The sequence below is a fragment of the Apis cerana genome, linkage group LG4, assembly GCF_029169275.1.
Source record: "Apis cerana isolate GH-2021 linkage group LG4, AcerK_1.0, whole genome shotgun sequence".
Lineage (NCBI taxonomy): Eukaryota > Metazoa > Arthropoda > Insecta > Hymenoptera > Apidae > Apis > Apis cerana.
In genome coordinates, this window is record NC_083855.1 from 4,569,380 (window position 1) to 4,588,969 (window position 19,590).

At 32.7% G+C, this 19,590-nt stretch overlaps 1 protein-coding gene across 6 annotated transcripts in view; it reads left to right on the forward strand.

The window, feature by feature from the left end:
* The window catches only part of LOC107993584 (glutamate receptor ionotropic, kainate 2), a 142,248-nt gene that overhangs the window by 96,260 nt on the left and 26,398 nt on the right, over positions 1-19,590 (forward strand). For all 6 annotated transcript variants that reach the window (XR_009829471.1, XM_062073641.1, XM_062073642.1 and 3 more), the window contains one exon: positions 3,712-3,816. Coding sequence is in view for 5 of the 6 variants with exons in the window: in XM_062073641.1 (XP_061929625.1) it covers positions 3,712-3,816 (105 nt within the window). In the remaining variant the exon portion in view is untranslated. The remainder of the gene's footprint in view (positions 1-3,711; positions 3,817-19,590) is intronic.

A 19,590-nucleotide genomic window follows, 5' to 3' on the forward strand; every position in this document is an offset into this window, starting at 1 on the left:
TAGCGAATCTTATATTTAAACTTTTATATTCAGTTTAAGTATATTTTACTGGTAAAATTTAACAAAATAAATGTACAAAATTCAATAAAATTCATTAAATTTCATAATTCTTTTTTAAACAATTGTTACAATTAAGATATCCACGTAATATTTATGTACGAAAGCGTGCGCAAATACGTATATTCGATGTTTGTTGAATCGCACGAAATAAATCAAAAAAATTGGTAACGCTTCGTTTGCTTCAGAAATTTTGCAGTGATAAAAAGAAAAAAAATAAGATTAAAACTGTCGCTAAAAAAAAATGTATATATATATATATATAAAGTTGTGCATGCAACGTGTACCCAAGTTTGAACGAGGAGGAATTCCTGGACAACTTTTCCAATAAATCTACCGTCGGGAACGGGCTATTCGGTATTCTGCAAAGCTCAAGTCGAATGTGTACTTTCCCGCACGATGCATAATGGATGAATACGGTTGTCGCGGTATCCCATGGAACAATTAATATCGCGGTTTTCCATGAAATTAACGCGATAATAATTTCCTCGAGCAAAAATTTTCTTTCTTTTTCTTTTTTTTCGTTTATTATTGCTTAATAAAGTTTTAAATAGTTTCGACTATAGCACTGTAAATAATATTGATGATACAGGATTGAAATAAATTCGAAATATATTGTTCGAGATAAAATAGATAATAAAAACTGGAATATTTTCATAAGTATTTGAAAATAGTATTTCGTTTAATGTTTAAATCGTAAGCAAAAGTTTAATATAATTTCAATAACAAGACTATATTGTATCCTTTAATATTTCAAATACTTTGATGAATATATGAGAAATTTGATAGTTTGATCAAAATAATGTATAGTATTTTATGAAACAGGTATATGATATTTATCTAATATATTATTCAATCCAATGATGTCGACTCGGGAAAATTTGATTTAGAACGCGTAATTTAATACATTATTTATTCCAATAATCCGCGGAAGTGCGATCTAGATTAATGAATCGGGATTTGAAAATACGAGAGTAAAGAAAATCGAGAAACTTCATCACTGAAACGTGGAAATTCGCGATAGAATTAATTCGAGCAAAGATAATTAACGGTTAAACGAAACTCGTTTTAAGGCCGCGTTCTCGCAAAGAACCTCGAAGAGAAATTCCCTGCGGCAACCGCTACTTTTTTTCTCCTCTCCTCTCAGCTGGGACACGACAGCTGGTACAAAGCGATTCGCTCTATATCATACCACGCCGTGTTATTAATTTTGTCAGATGATCATTAATAATTCTCACGTCGGGTTGGTGGGAAACTGCGACTTAATCACCACGATTTTTCCATAAAAGCGGTACTCTGTGAATTCGATAACGAATAACCGATTCAACTTCTGCCATTCTTTTTTTCTCTTTAATACCGATAGATGTATATGCGTGCGTGTGTGTATAATTTACGCACACATCTATCTTCTTTTTTTTTTATCAATGATGCTTTTAGAAAAATACAGTCGTATAAATTATGCGTATATAAATGCGTTCGTTGCAGAATTGCTCGATGAATGGCCAAATGATTAAACGTTCTATTTGAAATTTCTTCGATATTATTTATAAGAGACTTATTTGTTATTTCTATCGTTTAAGTCGATCGAAATCAATTCGAAGATCGATCGATCGATCGGAATTAAGATGGAAACAAGACAGACATTGACAAAACTATCATCGATTGGAAAAGTTCCAGTTTGATCATTGGCAATCAATCTTGAGACCAGAAAAGTCTGGTTCAAAGAATTATGCAAATGATAAAATTGATTTAAATGATCGTTTCTTACGTGTTATATTCTCATCTCATTTTGAACGTATTATTAATATACATTTATCGAATCATATAATTTATATTCACACCATACAAATTCATATGGTTTTCAAAAGTTAAAAAAGATTGAAAAGACCCGAACTTCACTTGAAGTTTGAAAGAATATTTCAAACTTCGCGTGGTAAATATTATTCAAATTGTCTGAGATTAATTCTTGAGTTCAAGTAACTTCATAATTTGAATTTTAATGTAAACTTAGTGGATGAGCAGCAAAGTATACATAACGATAAAGATTAACAATAAATATTCGAGTAAAAATTAAGAAATTAAATTTTGAATTTGAAATTTCAATATAAAATTAAGCATATCATAATTTCTTCAGTGATAGAATCACAAATCTGACAATGTACACATACTTCATATAATCGAAAGAAATAATTCCAAATGACCCCACTTTACTAGTCGTAAAGCTTATCTCGAAGCAAACATAGATACATAAGTTAAAACATGTGTTGGTATCGATTCTAGCGATGGGTTTAAGCGAATGACTCGCACACCATCAGAACATCATTACAACATTCCAAGCCATTGATTCAAATCCATCACTTGGATTGGATCGCGACATATTTAAATCATCGAAATAAAATAATCCTTGAAACGACTGATCGTCGATCAAATGCAAAGAAATGAACAAATCCACGAATGTATAGTCGAAACAGTTTCTTTCACCCTTATCGGTCGTGACTGCATACACGGTTTCCAAGTAGTCGCAGCCAGAAATAAATCTGCCTAGCTACCGTGGCGCACCCCACGCCACAGTGAGTGCTTTTCCAGACGCTGAAAAAGCAGTCAGATAACGTATACCAACTTCGTGTGTATGCATACAACGTTTTGCCTCCTTTCCAAAAACGTTCCTCGAATCTTTCGCCCTTCTGGTTAATCCTCGTTCGTGGGACGCCAATTGGGAAGATTTCTCAATGAATTCAAGAGGGATCGTTCGATTCATCGATGGACTCTGACGATGTTCGAGATTCTCTTGAAAATTTTTCAAGGAAATTAATGGGAATTAGATTGTTTAAAAAATGAGAAATAGAATTATAATTATAATTATAATAAGTAGAATTGATGCAATGAAAATATTTTAGGGGGGAAGAAAAAGAAGTTCTTGCACAAGATTGTTGCATAATATTCTTTTCTTAAGAGAAATATCCTGTTTATAGAGATCGAACATAATAGTAATATCATAAAGTACATCATAAAATTGATTTTTAATATAAGAGAGTCTATTTAGAGTTGAAAAGATTTCTCGATAAATTCAAGAATCATCATGGATCGACAATGTTGAAGATTCTTTGAATGTTTCCAAGGACATCGATGGACGTTAACCTTTTGAAATAGATAAAAAAGAAGTAGTATAAGATTTTTTTTTTTTCGTAGAGATTGAATATCGATTATCCCATAGAGGTGATTTTAACGTAGTTGTAGAATTACGTTTTTAAATCCGATTAGATTATCCTTTGCTTCCTTGAATCCTGCACCAATTGCACGTTACTTTACAGTTACACTGGCACCATCACTGCTTCCAACACAAGAATTAGACATAGGATTAGATTAGATATAGGAATATCAATGATCGTGGAGAAAGGTAGGAGAATGCATACGACCATATGCAATCACAGAATCTCAAATCACAGATTCCATCACACATTCATCGAATACGAGTTGGATACTTTGATCTATGTCTTTCACGATTTTTTATTTTACTGAAATATGTTGTAACACTTCTCTCGAAATGCGTGGATCAAACGTTCCGAATCGTAATATTCACATCACATAACTTTTCTCTGTATAAATAAATTTTCTTTATTTCCAGTGGATAATCGATTTCGTCTCTATTCACAGAAAGCAGATTTGGCTGTTGGCTCAATGACCATTAATTACGCTCGTGAAAGCGTGATCGACTTCACAAAACCGTTCATGAATCTTGGCATCTCGATACTTTTCAAGGTAAGATTCTTTTCTATTCTTCGTTCAAAATGATATTATTACACGATATTTTATTTTGTCGGTTTGGTTGATTGAAATTATTATTTTTTATTCATACTTCTTATCCACTATTGATATATTATACATTTAATATGATTTTAATGTAAAATGAATAATTTATATAATGATATAAGAGTTTAACAATTACAATTAACAAAAACAGAAAAAGAGAAAAATTATTATAAATAGATTACTATTTTAATGGAGAATTTATATGCGAGCTGAAGTTGTGCGATCATTGATTGACAAAATTGCAAAAGTTTGAATCGTGATAATCAAGTGTCGTAAAATAAATTATGTTAAAGAGAAATCAATTATAAATATATTGTGCATAAAATATTAATAAAATTATCGACCAAGATTCTCTCTTCAAAGAGAACATTTAAAAAAAGTCATTAAACAAGAAACCAATTTTGTACAAGGTAAGTTCTTTGTGATGAAAAATAAAATAGATGCATATAGAAAACAAAAACAGAAAAACCAATATCACGTAAAATAGAATTCTTTCCTATCTTTTATAAGGAAAAATGAAACAAAAGCGAATATTAAAGAAAAAAACTTTATTTTGCATAAACTGCAGCTAGTTTACTTGAATAGTCAAAAATATTTACCTACTTGAAAGAAATGAGAATTTATGTACGTTTCAAAAATTGCTAACTCAAATAAAGCATTTATTTAATTCAATCTGATTTAATTCTAGGTTCGATCTCTCACAATTTATATTTTCGATCTCTACTTAACTTTACTTAACCTGTATTTTTTTATATATTATATTTTTCATCAATTTATCGTTTTTCGTGCATATATATATATATAAGACAATTTGTAATACAGTAGAAATTTGTTAATACAAATCTATCGAGGGATAAGCAAGTTATTCATGTAATCAATATTATATTATAATTATAATTTTTCTTCTTAATTATGATCTCGTATTCACATTGAAGAATTTTATAAAATTTTATTTGCTTTAAAATATAAATAATATAAAAAAATATATATGTTACAAATTTAGAAATATAATATTGCAAGAATAGTTTATTAAACTTTAAGAATTATTTTAAATATAATATGACCAATCATATATACTAATATAACAATATATATACAGATATATATACAGATATATATACAATTCATTAAATATTAACAAAATATAATTTATACAATAATTATATTTATACAATAACGACAAATTTGTTTTCAAAATTTAAGAATTTTATTTGCTATTTTTCTTTAAAAGCAAAGTGCCCAATTCTGTTAAATAGTCGTCATGAAATTCTGCTATGCCAAAAAATAGTAAAAAAATGTACTATAAAGAACAGAAACACTCGTAATTTAGAAATGGGAACAAATAACAGGTAAATTCACGGGAACATTTTATTGCTCTACCGGCTGCAATATAACAATTCGAAAGTTATGATCGTGTTGCAAGATCTAGAATAGACGTGATATGTATAATATTTTTTGTGGAATTTCAGAACAATAAATCTATTGTTATTTACGTACATTATTAGTTCAATATAAAAAAAAATTATAATAAAGTTGGAAATAAAATTTAATTTTATATAAACATCTACAAATATTAATTATAAATAAATCCATAATAAATTAATTATGGAGTAACGTAAGTAATCTATAAGCAATACAGATTAACTATACGCATGGAAAAAGTAGATAAAATCATTCATATAACTAGAAAAATCAATATGGCTATATTTCTGAATCTTTTAAAATTAAAAAAAATTATCAGTATTACAGTTTATACAGTTTATATGAGGGTTTATATCATAAAAAATAAGTTTAAAAAGAAAGAAAATATCTTTAGAATTAAAATTAAGAAAATTGATGAGAAGACGACTCAAGGCCCACAAAATTAACAATCATAAAATGTAAGTATGCAAAAATAATAAATAGTAAATAATTCACGTAAGTACATAAAGTTGTATAAAAATGTATATTTGAAAATCAAAATATTAGAAAAATTTTGCATGTTATTTCATATCAAATTATATTTCATTAATAGAAAAATAAAAATTTTGATAACTATTATTTTTATTTAAAATTACGATTTTGTATTACGATAATATAATCTTCGAAAAGCATAAATGATATGCAAAATTTTTCAACATAGACTTCTTTTTAAATTTTTGCCATATTAAATTTTGACTTTTTATTAGGAGAATATGACTAGCAAGGAGGTGGCACGTTTAATTTTTAGGCAGAGACCCAAGTTTTTAAATTTTTGCTTAAATTTCAACTTTTTATTAGGTAAATATGACTATCAAAGGTAAGTATTTTATTTATCATAAATAATTAGAAATAAGTAAAATGCAAAAAAAAAAAAGAAAAATTACAGATATTATTAGGAGAATATGACTAGCAAGGAGGTGGCAAGTTTAATTTTTCGGCAGAGACCCCTTTTAAAATTTTGCTTAAATTTCGACTTTTTATTAGGAGAATATGACTAGCAAGGAGGTGGCACGTTTAATTTTTCGGCAGAGATTTTTAAATTTTTGCTTAAATTTAGACTTATTATTAGGAGTATATGACTAACAAGGAGGTGGCACGTTTAATTTTTCAGCAGAGACGGGTTTTTAAAATTTTGCTTAAATTTCGACTTTTTATTAGGAGAATATGACTAGCAAGGAGGTGGCACGTTTAATTTTTCGGCAGAGACCCCTTTTTAAATTTTTGCTTAAATTTCGACTTTTTATTAGGAGAATATGACTAGCAAGGAGGTGGCACGTTTAATTTTTCGGCAGAGACCCCTTTTAAATTTTTGCTTAAATTTCGACTTTTTATTAGGAGAATATGACTAGCAAGGAGGTGGCACGTTTAATTTTTCGGCAGAGACCCCTTTTAAATTTTTGCTTAAATTTCGACTTTTATTAGGAGAATATGACTAGCAAGGAGGTGGCACGTTTAATTTTTCGGCAGAGACCCCTTTTTAAATTTTTGCTTAAATTTCGACTTTTATTAGGAGAATATGACTAGCAAGGAGGTGGCACGTTTAATTTTTCGGCAGAGACCCCTTTTTAAATTTTTGCTTAAATTTCGACTTTTTATTAGGAGAATATGACTAGCAAGGAGGTGGCACGTTTAATTTTTCGGCAGAGACCCCTTTTTAAATTTTTGCTTAAATTTCGACTTTTTATTAGGAGAATATGACTAGCAAGGAGGTGGCACGTTTAATTTTTCGGCAGAGACCCCTTTTTAAATTTTTGCTTAAATTTCGACTTTTATTAGGAGAATATGACTAGCAAGGAGGTGGCACGTTTAATTTTTCGGCAGAGACCCCTTTTTAAATTTTTGCTTAAATTTCGACTTTTTATTAGGAGAATATGACTAGCAAGGAGGTGGCACGTTTAATTTTTCGGCAGAGACCCCTTTTTAAATTTTTGCTTAAATTTCGACTTTTTATTAGGAGAATATGACTAGCAAGGAGGTGGCACGTTTAATTTTTCGGCAGAGACCCCTTTTAAATTTTTGCTTAAATTTCGACTTTTTATTAGGAGAATATGACTAGCAAGGAGGTGGCACGTTTAATTTTTCGGCAGAGACCCCTTTTTAAATTTTTGCTTAAATTTCGACTTTTTATTAGGAGAATATGACTAGCAAGGAGGTGGCACGTTTAATTTTTCGGCAGAGACCCTTTTTAAATTTTTGCTTAAATTTCGACTTTTTATTAGGAGAATATGACTAGCAAGGAGGTGGCACGTTTAATTTTTCGGCAGAGACCCCTTTTTAAATTTTTGCTTAAATTTCGACTTTTTATTAGGAGAATATGACTAGCAAGGAGGTGGCACGTTTAATTTTTCGGCAGAGACCCCTTTTTAAATTTTTGCTTAAATTTCGACTTTTTATTAGGAGAATATGACTAGCAAGGAGGTGGCACGTTTAATTTTTCGGCAGAGACCCCTTTTTAAATTTTTGCTTAAATTTCGACTTTTTATTAGGAGAATATGACTAGCAAGGAGGTGGCACGTTTAATTTTTCGGCAGAGACCCCTTTTTAAATTTTTGCTTAAATTTCGACTTTTTATTAGGAGAATATGACTAGCAAGGAGGTGGCACGTTTAATTTTTCGGCAGAGACCCCTTTTTAAATTTTTGCTTAAATTTCGACTTTTTATTAGGAGAATATGACTAGCAAGGAGGTGGCACGTTTAATTTTTCGGCAGAGACCCCTTTTAAATTTTTGCTTAAATTTCGACTTTTTATTAGGAGAATATGACTAGCAAGGAGGTGGCACGTTTAATTTTTCGGCAGAGACCCCTTTTTAAATTTTTGCTTAAATTTCGACTTTTTATTAGGAGAATATGACTAGCAAGGAGGTGGCACGTTTAATTTTTCGGCAGAGACCCCTTTTTAAATTTTTGCTTAAATTTCGACTTTTTATTAGGAGAATATGACTAGCAAGGAGGTGGCACGTTTAATTTTTCGGCAGAGACCCTTTTTAAATTTTTGCTTAAATTTCGACTTTTATTAGGAGAATATGACTAGCAAGGAGGTGGCACGTTTAATTTTTCGGCAGAGACCCCTTTTAAATTTTTGCTTAAATTTCGACTTTTATTAGGAGAATATGACTAGCAAGGAGGTGGCACGTTTAATTTTTCGGCAGAGACCCCTTTTAAATTTTTGCTTAAATTTCGACTTTTTATTAGGAGAATATGACTAGCAAGGAGGTGGCACGTTTAATTTTTCGGCAGAGACCCCTTTTTAAATTTTTGCTTAAATTTCGACTTTTTATTAGGAGAATATGACTAGCAAGGAGGTGGCACGTTTAATTTTTCGGCAGAGACCCCTTTTTAAATTTTTGCTTAAATTTCGACTTTTTATTAGGAGAATATGACTAGCAAGGAGGTGGCACGTTTAATTTTTCGGCAGAGACCCCTTTTTAAATTTTTGCTTAAATTTCGACTTTTTATTAGGAGAATATGACTAGCAAGGAGGTGGCACGTTTAATTTTTCGGCAGAGACCCCTTTTTAAATTTTTGCTTAAATTTCGACTTTTTATTAGGAGAATATGACTAGCAAGGAGGTGGCACGTTTAATTTTTCGGCAGAGACCCCTTTTTAAATTTTTGCTTAAATTTCGACTTTTTATTAGGAGAATATGACTAGCAAGGAGGTGGCACGTTTAATTTTTCGGCAGAGACCCCTTTTTAAATTTTTGCTTAAATTTCGACTTTTTATTAGGAGAATATGACTAGCAAGGAGGTGGCACGTTTAATTTTTCGGCAGAGACCCCTTTTTAAATTTTTGCTTAAATTTCGACTTTTTATTAGGAGAATATGACTAGCAAGGAGGTGGCACGTTTAATTTTTCGGCAGAGACCCCTTTTTAAATTTTTGCTTAAATTTCGACTTTTTATTAGGAGAATATGACTAGCAAGGAGGTGGCACGTTTAATTTTTCGGCAGAGACCCCTTTTTAAATTTTTGCTTAAATTTCGACTTTTTATTAGGAGAATATGACTAGCAAGGAGGTGGCACGTTTAATTTTTCGGCAGAGACCCCTTTTAAATTTTTGCTTAAATTTCGACTTTTTATTAGGAGAATATGACTAGCAAGGAGGTGGCACGTTTAATTTTTCGGCAGAGACCCCTTTTTAAATTTTTGCTTAAATTTCGACTTTTTATTAGGAGAATATGACTAGCAAGGAGGTGGCACGTTTAATTTTTCGGCAGAGACCCCTTTTTAAATTTTTGCTTAAATTTCGACTTTTTATTAGGAGAATATGACTAGCAAGGAGGTGGCACGTTTAATTTTTCGGCAGAGACCCCTTTTTAAATTTTTGCTTAAATTTCGACTTTTTATTAGGAGAATATGACTAGCAAGGAGGTGGCACGTTTAATTTTTCGGCAGAGACCCTTTTTAAATTTTTGCTTAAATTTCGACTTTTTATTAGGAGAATATGACTAGCAAGGAGGTGGCACGTTTAATTTTTCGGCAGAGACCCCTTTTTAAATTTTTGCTTAAATTTCGACTTTTTATTAGGAGAATATGACTAGCAAGGAGGTGGCACGTTTAATTTTTCGGCAGAGACCCCTTTTAAATTTTTGCTTAAATTTCGACTTTTTATTAGGAGAATATGACTAGCAAGGAGGTGGCACGTTTAATTTTTCGGCAGAGACCCCTTTTTAAATTTTTGCTTAAATTTCGACTTTTTATTAGGAGAATATGACTAGCAAGGAGGTGGCACGTTTAATTTTTCGGCAGAGACCCCTTTTTAAATTTTTGCTTAAATTTCGACTTTTTATTAGGAGAATATGACTAGCAAGGAGGTGGCACGTTTAATTTTTCGGCAGAGACCCCTTTTTAAATTTTTGCTTAAATTTCGACTTTTTATTAGGAGAATATGACTAGCAAGGAGGTGGCACGTTTAATTTTTCGGCAGAGACCCCTTTTTAAATTTTTGCTTAAATTTCGACTTTTTATTAGGAGAATATGACTAGCAAGGAGGTGGCACGTTTAATTTTTCGGCAGAGACCCCTTTTAAATTTTTGCTTAAATTTCGACTTTTATTAGGAGAATATGACTAGCAAGGAGGTGGCACGTTTAATTTTTCGGCAGAGACCCCTTTTTAAATTTTTGCTTAAATTTCGACTTTTTATTAGGAGAATATGACTAGCAAGGAGGTGGCACGTTTAATTTTTCGGCAGAGACAGTTTCTTAAATTTTTGCTTAAATTTCGACTTTTTATTAGGAGAATATGACTAGCAAGGAGGTGGCACGTTTAATTTTTCGGCAGAGACCCCTTTTAAATTTTTGCTTAAATTTCGACTTTTTATTAGGAGAATATGACTAGCAAGGAGGTGGCACGTTTAATTTTTCGGCAGAGACCCCTTTTTAAATTTTTGCTTAAATTTCGACTTTTTATTAGGAGAATATGACTAGCAAGGAGGTGGCACGTTTAATTTTTCGGCAGAGACCCCTTTTAAATTTTTGCTTAAATTTCGACTTTTTATTAGGAGAATATGACTAGCAAGGAGGTGGCACGTTTAATTTTTCGGCAGAGACCCCTTTTTAAATTTTTGCTTAAATTTCGACTTTTTATTAGGAGAATATGACTAGCAAGGAGGTGGCACGTTTAATTTTTCGGCAGAGACCCCTTTTAAATTTTTGCTTAAATTTCGACTTTTTATTAGGAGAATATGACTAGCAAGGAGGTGGCACGTTTAATTTTTCGGCAGAGACCCCTTTTTAAATTTTTGCTTAAATTTCGACTTTTTATTAGGAGAATATGACTAGCAAGGAGGTGGCACGTTTAATTTTTCGGCAGAGACCCCTTTTAAATTTTTGCTTAAATTTCGACTTTTTATTAGGAGAATATGACTAGCAAGGAGGTGGCACGTTTAATTTTTCGGCAGAGACCCCTTTTTAAATTTTTGCTTAAATTTCGACTTTTTATTAGGAGAATATGACTAGCAAGGAGGTGGCACGTTTAATTTTTCGGCAGAGACCCCTTTTTAAATTTTTGCTTAAATTTCGACTTTTTATTAGGAGAATATGACTAGCAAGGAGGTGGCACGTTTAATTTTTCGGCAGAGACCCCTTTTTAAATTTTTGCTTAAATTTCGACTTTTTATTAGGAGAATATGACTAGCAAGGAGGTGGCACGTTTAATTTTTCGGCAGAGACCCCTTTTTAAATTTTTGCTTAAATTTCGACTTTTTATTAGGAGAATATGACTAGCAAGGAGGTGGCACGTTTAATTTTTCGGCAGAGACCCCTTTTTAAATTTTGCTTAAATTTCGACTTTTTATTAGGAGAATATGACTAGCAAGGAGGTGGCACGTTTAATTTTTCGGCAGAGACCCCTTTTAAATTTTGCTTAAATTTCGACTTTTTATTAGGAGAATATGACTAGCAAGGAGGTGGCACGTTTAATTTTTCGGCAGAGACCCCTTTTTAAATTTTTGCTTAAATTTCGACTTTTTATTAGGAGAATATGACTAGCAAGGAGGTGGCACGTTTAATTTTTCGGCAGAGACCCCTTTTTAAATTTTTGCTTAAATTTCGACTTTTTATTAGGAGAATATGACTAGCAAGGAGGTGGCACGTTTAATTTTTCGGCAGAGACCCCTTTTTAAATTTTTGCTTAAATTTCGACTTTTTATTAGGAGAATATGACTAGCAAGGAGGTGGCACGTTTAATTTTTCGGCAGAGACCCCTTTTTAAATTTTTGCTTAAATTTCGACTTTTATTAGGAGAATATGACTAGCAAGGAGGTGGCACGTTTAATTTTTCGGCAGAGACCCCTTTTTAAATTTTTGCTTAAATTTCGACTTTTTATTAGGAGAATATGACTAGCAAGGAGGTGGCACGTTTAATTTTTCGGCAGAGACCCCTTTTAAATTTTTGCTTAAATTTCGACTTTTTATTAGGAGAATATGACTAGCAAGGAGGTGGCACGTTTAATTTTTCGGCAGAGACCCCTTTTAAATTTTTGCTTAAATTTCGACTTTTTATTAGGAGAATATGACTAGCAAGGAGGTGGCACGTTTAATTTTTCGGCAGAGACCCCTTTTTAAATTTTTGCTTAAATTTCGACTTTTATTAGGAGAATATGACTAGCAAGGAGGTGGCACGTTTAATTTTTCGGCAGAGACCCCTTTTTAAATTTTTGCTTAAATTTCGACTTTTTATTAGGAGAATATGACTAGCAAGGAGGTGGCACGTTTAATTTTTCGGCAGAGACCCCTTTTTAAATTTTTGCTTAAATTTCGACTTTTTATTAGGAGAATATGACTAGCAAGGAGGTGGCACGTTTAATTTTTCGGCAGAGACCCCTTTTTAAATTTTTGCTTAAATTTCGACTTTTTATTAGGAGAATATGACTAGCAAGGAGGTGGCACGTTTAATTTTTCGGCAGAGACCCCTTTTTAAATTTTTGCTTAAATTTCGACTTTTTATTAGGAGAATATGACTAGCAAGGAGGTGGCACGTTTAATTTTTCGGCAGAGACCCCTTTTAAATTTTTGCTTAAATTTCGACTTTTTATTAGGAGAATATGACTAGCAAGGAGGTGGCACGTTTAATTTTTCGGCAGAGACCCCTTTTTAAATTTTTGCTTAAATTTCGACTTTTTATTAGGAGAATATGACTAGCAAGGAGGTGGCACGTTTAATTTTTCGGCAGAGACCCCTTTTTAAATTTTTGCTTAAATTTCGACTTTTATTAGGAGAATATGACTAGCAAGGAGGTGGCACGTTTAATTTTTCGGCAGAGACCCCTTTTAAATTTTTGCTTAAATTTCGACTTTTTATTAGGAGAATATGACTAGCAAGGAGGTGGCACGTTTAATTTTTCGGCAGAGGCCCTTTTTAAATTTTTGCTTAAATTTCGACTTTTTATTAGGAGAATATGACTAGCAAGGAGGTGGCACGTTTAATTTTTCGGCAGAGACCCCTTTTTAAATTTTTGCTTAAATTTCGACTTTTTATTAGGAGAATATGACTAGCAAGGAGGTGGCACGTTTAATTTTTCGGCAGAGACCGGTTTTAAATTTTTGCTTAAATTTCGACTTTTTATTAGGAGAATATGACTAGCAAGGAGGTGGCACGTTTAATTTTTCGGCAGAGACCCCTTTTTAAATTTTTGCTTAAATTTCGACTTTTTATTAGGAGAATATGACTAGCAAGGAGGTGGCACGTTTAATTTTTCGGCAGAGGCCCCTTTTAAATTTTTGCTTAAATTTCGACTTTTTATTAGGAGAATATGACTAGCAAGGAGGTGGCACGTTTAATTTTTCGGCAGAGGCCCCTTTTTAAATTTTTGCTTAAATTTCGACTTTTTATTAGGAGAATATGACTAGCAAGGAGGTGGCACGTTTAATTTTTCGGCAGAGACCCCTTTTTAAATTTTTGCTTAAATTTCGACTTTTTATTAGGAGAATATGACTAGCAAGGAGGTGGCACGTTTAATTTTTCGGCAGAGACCCCTTTTAAATTTTTGCTTAAATTTCGACTTTTTATTAGGAGAATATGACTAGCAAGGAGGTGGCACGTTTAATTTTTCGGCAGAGACCCCTTTTTAAATTTTTGCTTAAATTTCGACTTTTTATTAGGAGAATATGACTAGCAAGGAGGTGGCACGTTTAATTTTTCGGCAGAGACCCCTTTTTAAATTTTTGCTTAAATTTCGACTTTTTATTAGGAGAATATGACTAGCAAGGAGGTGGCACGTTTAATTTTTCGGCAGAGACCCCTTTTTAAATTTTTGCTTAAATTTCGACTTTTTATTAGGAGAATATGACTAGCAAGGAGGTGGCACGTTTAATTTTTCGGCAGAGACCCCTTTTTAAATTTTTGCTTAAATTTCGACTTTTTATTAGGAGAATATGACTAGCAAGGAGGTGGCACGTTTAATTTTTCGGCAGAGACCCCTTTTTAAATTTTTGCTTAAATTTCGACTTTTTATTAGGAGAATATGACTAGCAAGGAGGTGGCACGTTTAATTTTTCGGCAGAGACCCCTTTTAAATTTTTGCTTAAATTTCGACTTTTTATTAGGAGAATATGACTAGCAAGGAGGTGGCACGTTTAATTTTTCGGCAGAGACCCCTTTTAAATTTTTGCTTAAATTTCGACTTTTATTAGGAGAATATGACTAGCAAGGAGGTGGCACGTTTAATTTTTCGGCAGAGACCCCTTTTTAAATTTTTGCTTAAATTTCGACTTTTTATTAGGAGAATATGACTAGCAAGGAGGTGGCACGTTTAATTTTTCGGCAGAGACCCCTTTTTAAATTTTTGCTTAAATTTCGACTTTTTATTAGGAGAATATGACTAGCAAGGAGGTGGCACGTTTAATTTTTCGGCAGAGACCCCTTTTTAAATTTTTGCTTAAATTTCGACTTTTTATTAGGAGAATATGACTAGCAAGGAGGTGGCACGTTTAATTTTTCGGCAGAGACCCCTTTTAAATTTTTGCTTAAATTTCGACTTTTTATTAGGAGAATATGACTAGCAAGGAGGTGGCACGTTTAATTTTTCGGCAGAGACCCCTTTTTAAATTTTTGCTTAAATTTCGACTTTTTATTAGGAGAATATGACTAGCAAGGAGGTGGCACGTTTAATTTTTCGGCAGAGACCCCTTTTAAATTTTTGCTTAAATTTCGACTTTTTATTAGGAGAATATGACTAGCAAGGAGGTGGCACGTTTAATTTTTCGGCAGAGACCCCTTTTTAAATTTTTGCTTAAATTTCGACTTTTTATTAGGAGAATATGACTAGCAAGGAGGTGGCACGTTTAATTTTTCGGCAGAGACCGGTTTTTAAATTTTTGCTTAAATTTCGACTTTTTATTAGGAGAATATGACTAGCAAGGAGGTGGCACGTTTAATTTTTCGGCAGAGACCCCTTTTAAATTTTTGCTTAAATTTCGACTTTTATTAGGAGAATATGACTAGCAAGGAGGTGGCACGTTTAATTTTTCGGCAGAGGCCCCTTTTTAAATTTTTGCTTAAATTTCGACTTTTTATTAGGAGAATATGACTAGCAAGGAGGTGGCACGTTTAATTTTTCGGCAGAGCCCCCTTTTTAAATTTTTGCTTAAATTTCGACTTTTTATTAGGAGAATATGACTAGCAAGGAGGTGGCACGTTTAATTTTTCGGCAGAGGCCCCTTTTTAAATTTTTGCTTAAATTTCGACTTTTTATTAGGAGAATATGACTAGCAAGGAGGTGGCACGTTTAATTTTTCGGCAGAGGCCCCTTTTTAAATTTTTGCTTAAATTTCGACTTTTTATTAGGAGAATATGACTAGCAAGGAGGTGGCACGTTTAATTTTTTGACAGAGACCGCATATTAAATTTTGCATAAATTTCGACTTTTTATTAGGAGAATATGACTAGCAAGGAGGTGGCACGTTTAATTTTTCGGCAGAGACCCCTTTTTAAATTTTTGCTTAAATTTCGACTTTTTATTAGGAGAATATGACTAGCAAGGAGGTGGCACGTTTAATTTTTCGGCAGAGACCCCTTTTTAAATTTTTGCTTAAATTTCGACTTTTTATTAGGAGAATATGACTAGCAAGGAGGTGGCACGTTTAATTTTTCGGCAGAGACCCTTTTAAATTTTTGCTTAAATTTCGACTTTTTATTAGGAGAATATGACTAGCAAGGAGGTGGCACGTTTAATTTTTCGGCAGAGACCCCTTTTTAAATTTTTGCTTAAATTTCGACTTTTTATTAGGAGAATATGACTAGCAAGGAGGTGGCACGTTTAATTTTTCGGCAGAGACCCCTTTTTAAATTTTTGCTTAAATTTCGACTTTTTATTAGGAGAATATGACTAGCAAGGAGGTGGCACGTTTAATTTTTCGGTAGAGACCCCTTTTTAAATTTTTGCTTAAATTTCGACTTTTTATTAGGAGAATATGACTAGCAAGGAGGTGGCACGTTTAATTTTTCGGCAGAGACCCCTTTTTAAATTTTTGCTTAAATTTCGACTTTTTATTAGGAGAATATGACTAGCAAGGAGGTGGCACGTTTAATTTTTCGGCAGAGACCCCTTTTTAAATTTTTGCTTAAATTTCGACTTTTTATTAGGAGAATATGACTAGCAAGGAGGTGGCACGTTTAATTTTTCGGCAGAGACCCCTTTTTAAATTTTTGCTTAAATTTCGACTTTGTATTAGGAGAATATGACTAGCAAGGAGGTGGCACGTTTAATTTTTCGGCAGAGACCCCTTTTAAATTTTTGCTTAAATTTCGACTTTTTATTAGGAGAATATGACTAGCAAGGAGGTGGCACGTTTAATTTTTCGGCAGAGACCCCTTTTTAAATTTTTGCTTAAATTTCGACTTTTTATTAGGAGAATATGACTAGCAAGGAGGTGGCACGTTTAATTTTTCGGCAGAGACCCCTTTTTAAATTTTTGCTTAAATTTCGACTTTTTATTAGGAGAATATGACTAGCAAGGAGGTGGCACGTTTAATTTTTCGGCAGAGACCCCTTTTAAATTTTTGCTTAAATTTCGACTTTTTATTAGGAGAATATGACTAGCAAGGAGGTGGCACGTTTAATTTTTCGGCAGAGACCCCTTTTTAAATTTTTGCTTAAATTTCGACTTTTTATTAGGAGAATATGACTAGCAAGGAGGTGGCACGTTTAATTTTTCGGCAGAGACCCCTTTTTAAATTTTTGCTTAAATTTCGACTTTTTATTAGGAGAATATGACTAGCAAGGAGGTGGCACGTTTAATTTTTCGGCAGAGACCCCTTTTTAAATTTTTGCTTAAATTTCGACTTTTTATTAGGAGAATATGACTAGCAAGGAGGTGGCACGTTTAATTTTTCGGCAGAGACCCCTTTTTAAATTTTTGCTTAAATTTCGACTTTTTATTAGGAGAATATGACTAGCAAGGAGGTGGCACGTTTAATTTTTCGGCAGAGACCCCTTTTTAAATTTTTGCTTAAATTTCGACTTTTTATTAGGAGAATATGACTAGCAAGGAGGTGGCACGTTTAATTTTTCGGCAGAGACCCCTTTTTAAATTTTTGCTTAAATTTCGACTTTTTATTAGGAGAATATGACTAGCAAGGAGGTGGCACGTTTAATTTTTCGGCAGAGACCCCTTTTTAAATTTTTGCTTAAATTTCGACTTTTATTAGGAGAATATGACTAGCAAGGAGGTGGCACGTTTAATTTTTCGGCAGAGACCCCTTTTTAAATTTTTGCTTAAATTTCGACTTTTTATTAGGAGAATATGACTAGCAAGGAGGTGGCACGTTTAATTTTTCGGCAGAGACCCCTTTTTAAATTTTTGCTTAAATTTCGACTTTTTATTAGGAGAATATGACTAGCAAGGAGGTGGCACGTTTAATTTTTCGGCAGAGACCCCTTTTAAATTTTTGCTTAAATTTCGACTTTTTATTAGGAGAATATGACTAGCAAGGAGGTGGCACGTTTAATTTTTCGGCAGAGACCCCTTTTTAAATTTTTGCTTAAATTTCGACTTTTTATTAGGAGAATATGACTAGCAAGGAGGTGGCACGTTTAATTTTTCGGCAGAGACCCCTTTTTAAATTTTTGCTTAAATTTCGACTTTTTATTAGGAGAATATGACTAGCAAGGAGGTGGCACGTTTAATTTTTCGGCAGAGACCCCTTTTAAATTTTTGCTTAAATTTCGACTTTTTATTAGGAGAATATGACTAGCAAGGAGGTGGCACGTTTAATTTTTCGGCAGAGACCCCTTTTTAAATTTTTGCTTAAATTTCGACTTTTTATTAGGAGAATATGACTAGCAAGGAGGTGGCACGTTTAATTTTTCGGCAGAGACCCCTTTTTAAATTTTTGCTTAAATTTCGACTTTTTATTAGGAGAATATGACTAGCAAGGAGGTGGCACGTTTAATTTTTCGGCAGAGACCCCTTTTTAAATTTTTGCTTAAATTTCGCCTTTTATTAGGAGAATATGACTAGCAAGGAGGTGGCACGTTTAATTTTTCGGCAGAGACCCCTTTTTAAATTTTTGCTTAAATTTCGACTTTTTATTAGGAGAATATGACTAGCAAGGAGGTGGCACGTTTAATTTTTCGGCAGAGACCGGTTTTTAAATTTTTGCTTAAATTTCGACTTTTTATTAGGAGAATATGACTAGCAAGGAGGTGGCACGTTTAATTTTTCGGCAGAGACCCCTTTTAAATTTTTGCTTAAATTTCGACTTTTTATTAGGAGAATATGACTAGCAAGGAGGTGGCACGTTTAATTTTTCGGCAGAGGCCCCTTTTTAAATTTTTGCTTAAATTTCGACTTTTTATTAGGAGAATATGACTAGCAAGGAGGTGGCACGTTTAATTTTTCGGCAGAGGCCCCTTTTTAAATTTTTTTAAATTTCGACTTTTTATTAGGAGAATATGACTAGCAAGGAGGTGGCACGTTTAATTTTTCGGCAGAGGCCCCTTTTAAATTTTTGCTTAAATTTCGACTTTTATTAGGAGAATATGACTAGCAAGGAGGTGGCACGTTTAATTTTTCGGCAGAGGCCCCTTTTTAAATTTTTGCTTAAATTTCGACTTTTTATTAGGAGAATATGACTAGCAAGGAGGTGGCACGTTTAATTTTTCAGCAGAGACGGGTTTTTAAAATTTTGCTTAAATTTCGACTTTTTATTAGGAGAATATGACTAGCAAGGAGGTGGCACGTTTAATTTTTCGGCAGAGACCCCTTTTTAAATTTTTGCTTAAATTTCGACTTTTTATTAGGAGAATATGACTAGCAAGGAGGTGGCACGTTTAATTTTTCGGCAGAGACCCCTTTTTAAATTTTTGCTTAAATTTCGACTTTTTATTAGGAGAATATGACTAGCAAGGAGGTGGCACGTTTAATTTTTCGGCAGAGGCCCCTTTTTAAATTTTTGCTTAAATTTCGACTTTTTATTAGGAGAATATGACTAGCAAGGAGGTGGCACGTTTAATTTTTCGGCAGAGGCCCCTTTTTAAATTTTTGCTTAAATTTCGACTTTTTATTAGGAGAATATGACTAGCAAGGAGGTGGCACGTTTAATTTTTCAGCAGAGACCGCATATTAAATTTTGCATAAATTTCGACTTTTATTAGGAGAATATGACTAGCAAGGAGGTGGCACGTTTAATTTTTCGGCAGAGACCCCTTTTTAAATTTTTGCTTAAATTTCGACTTTTTATTAGGAGAATATGACTAGCAAGGAGGTGGCACGTTTAATTTTTCGGCAGAGACCCCTTTTTAAATTTTTGCTTAAATTTCGACT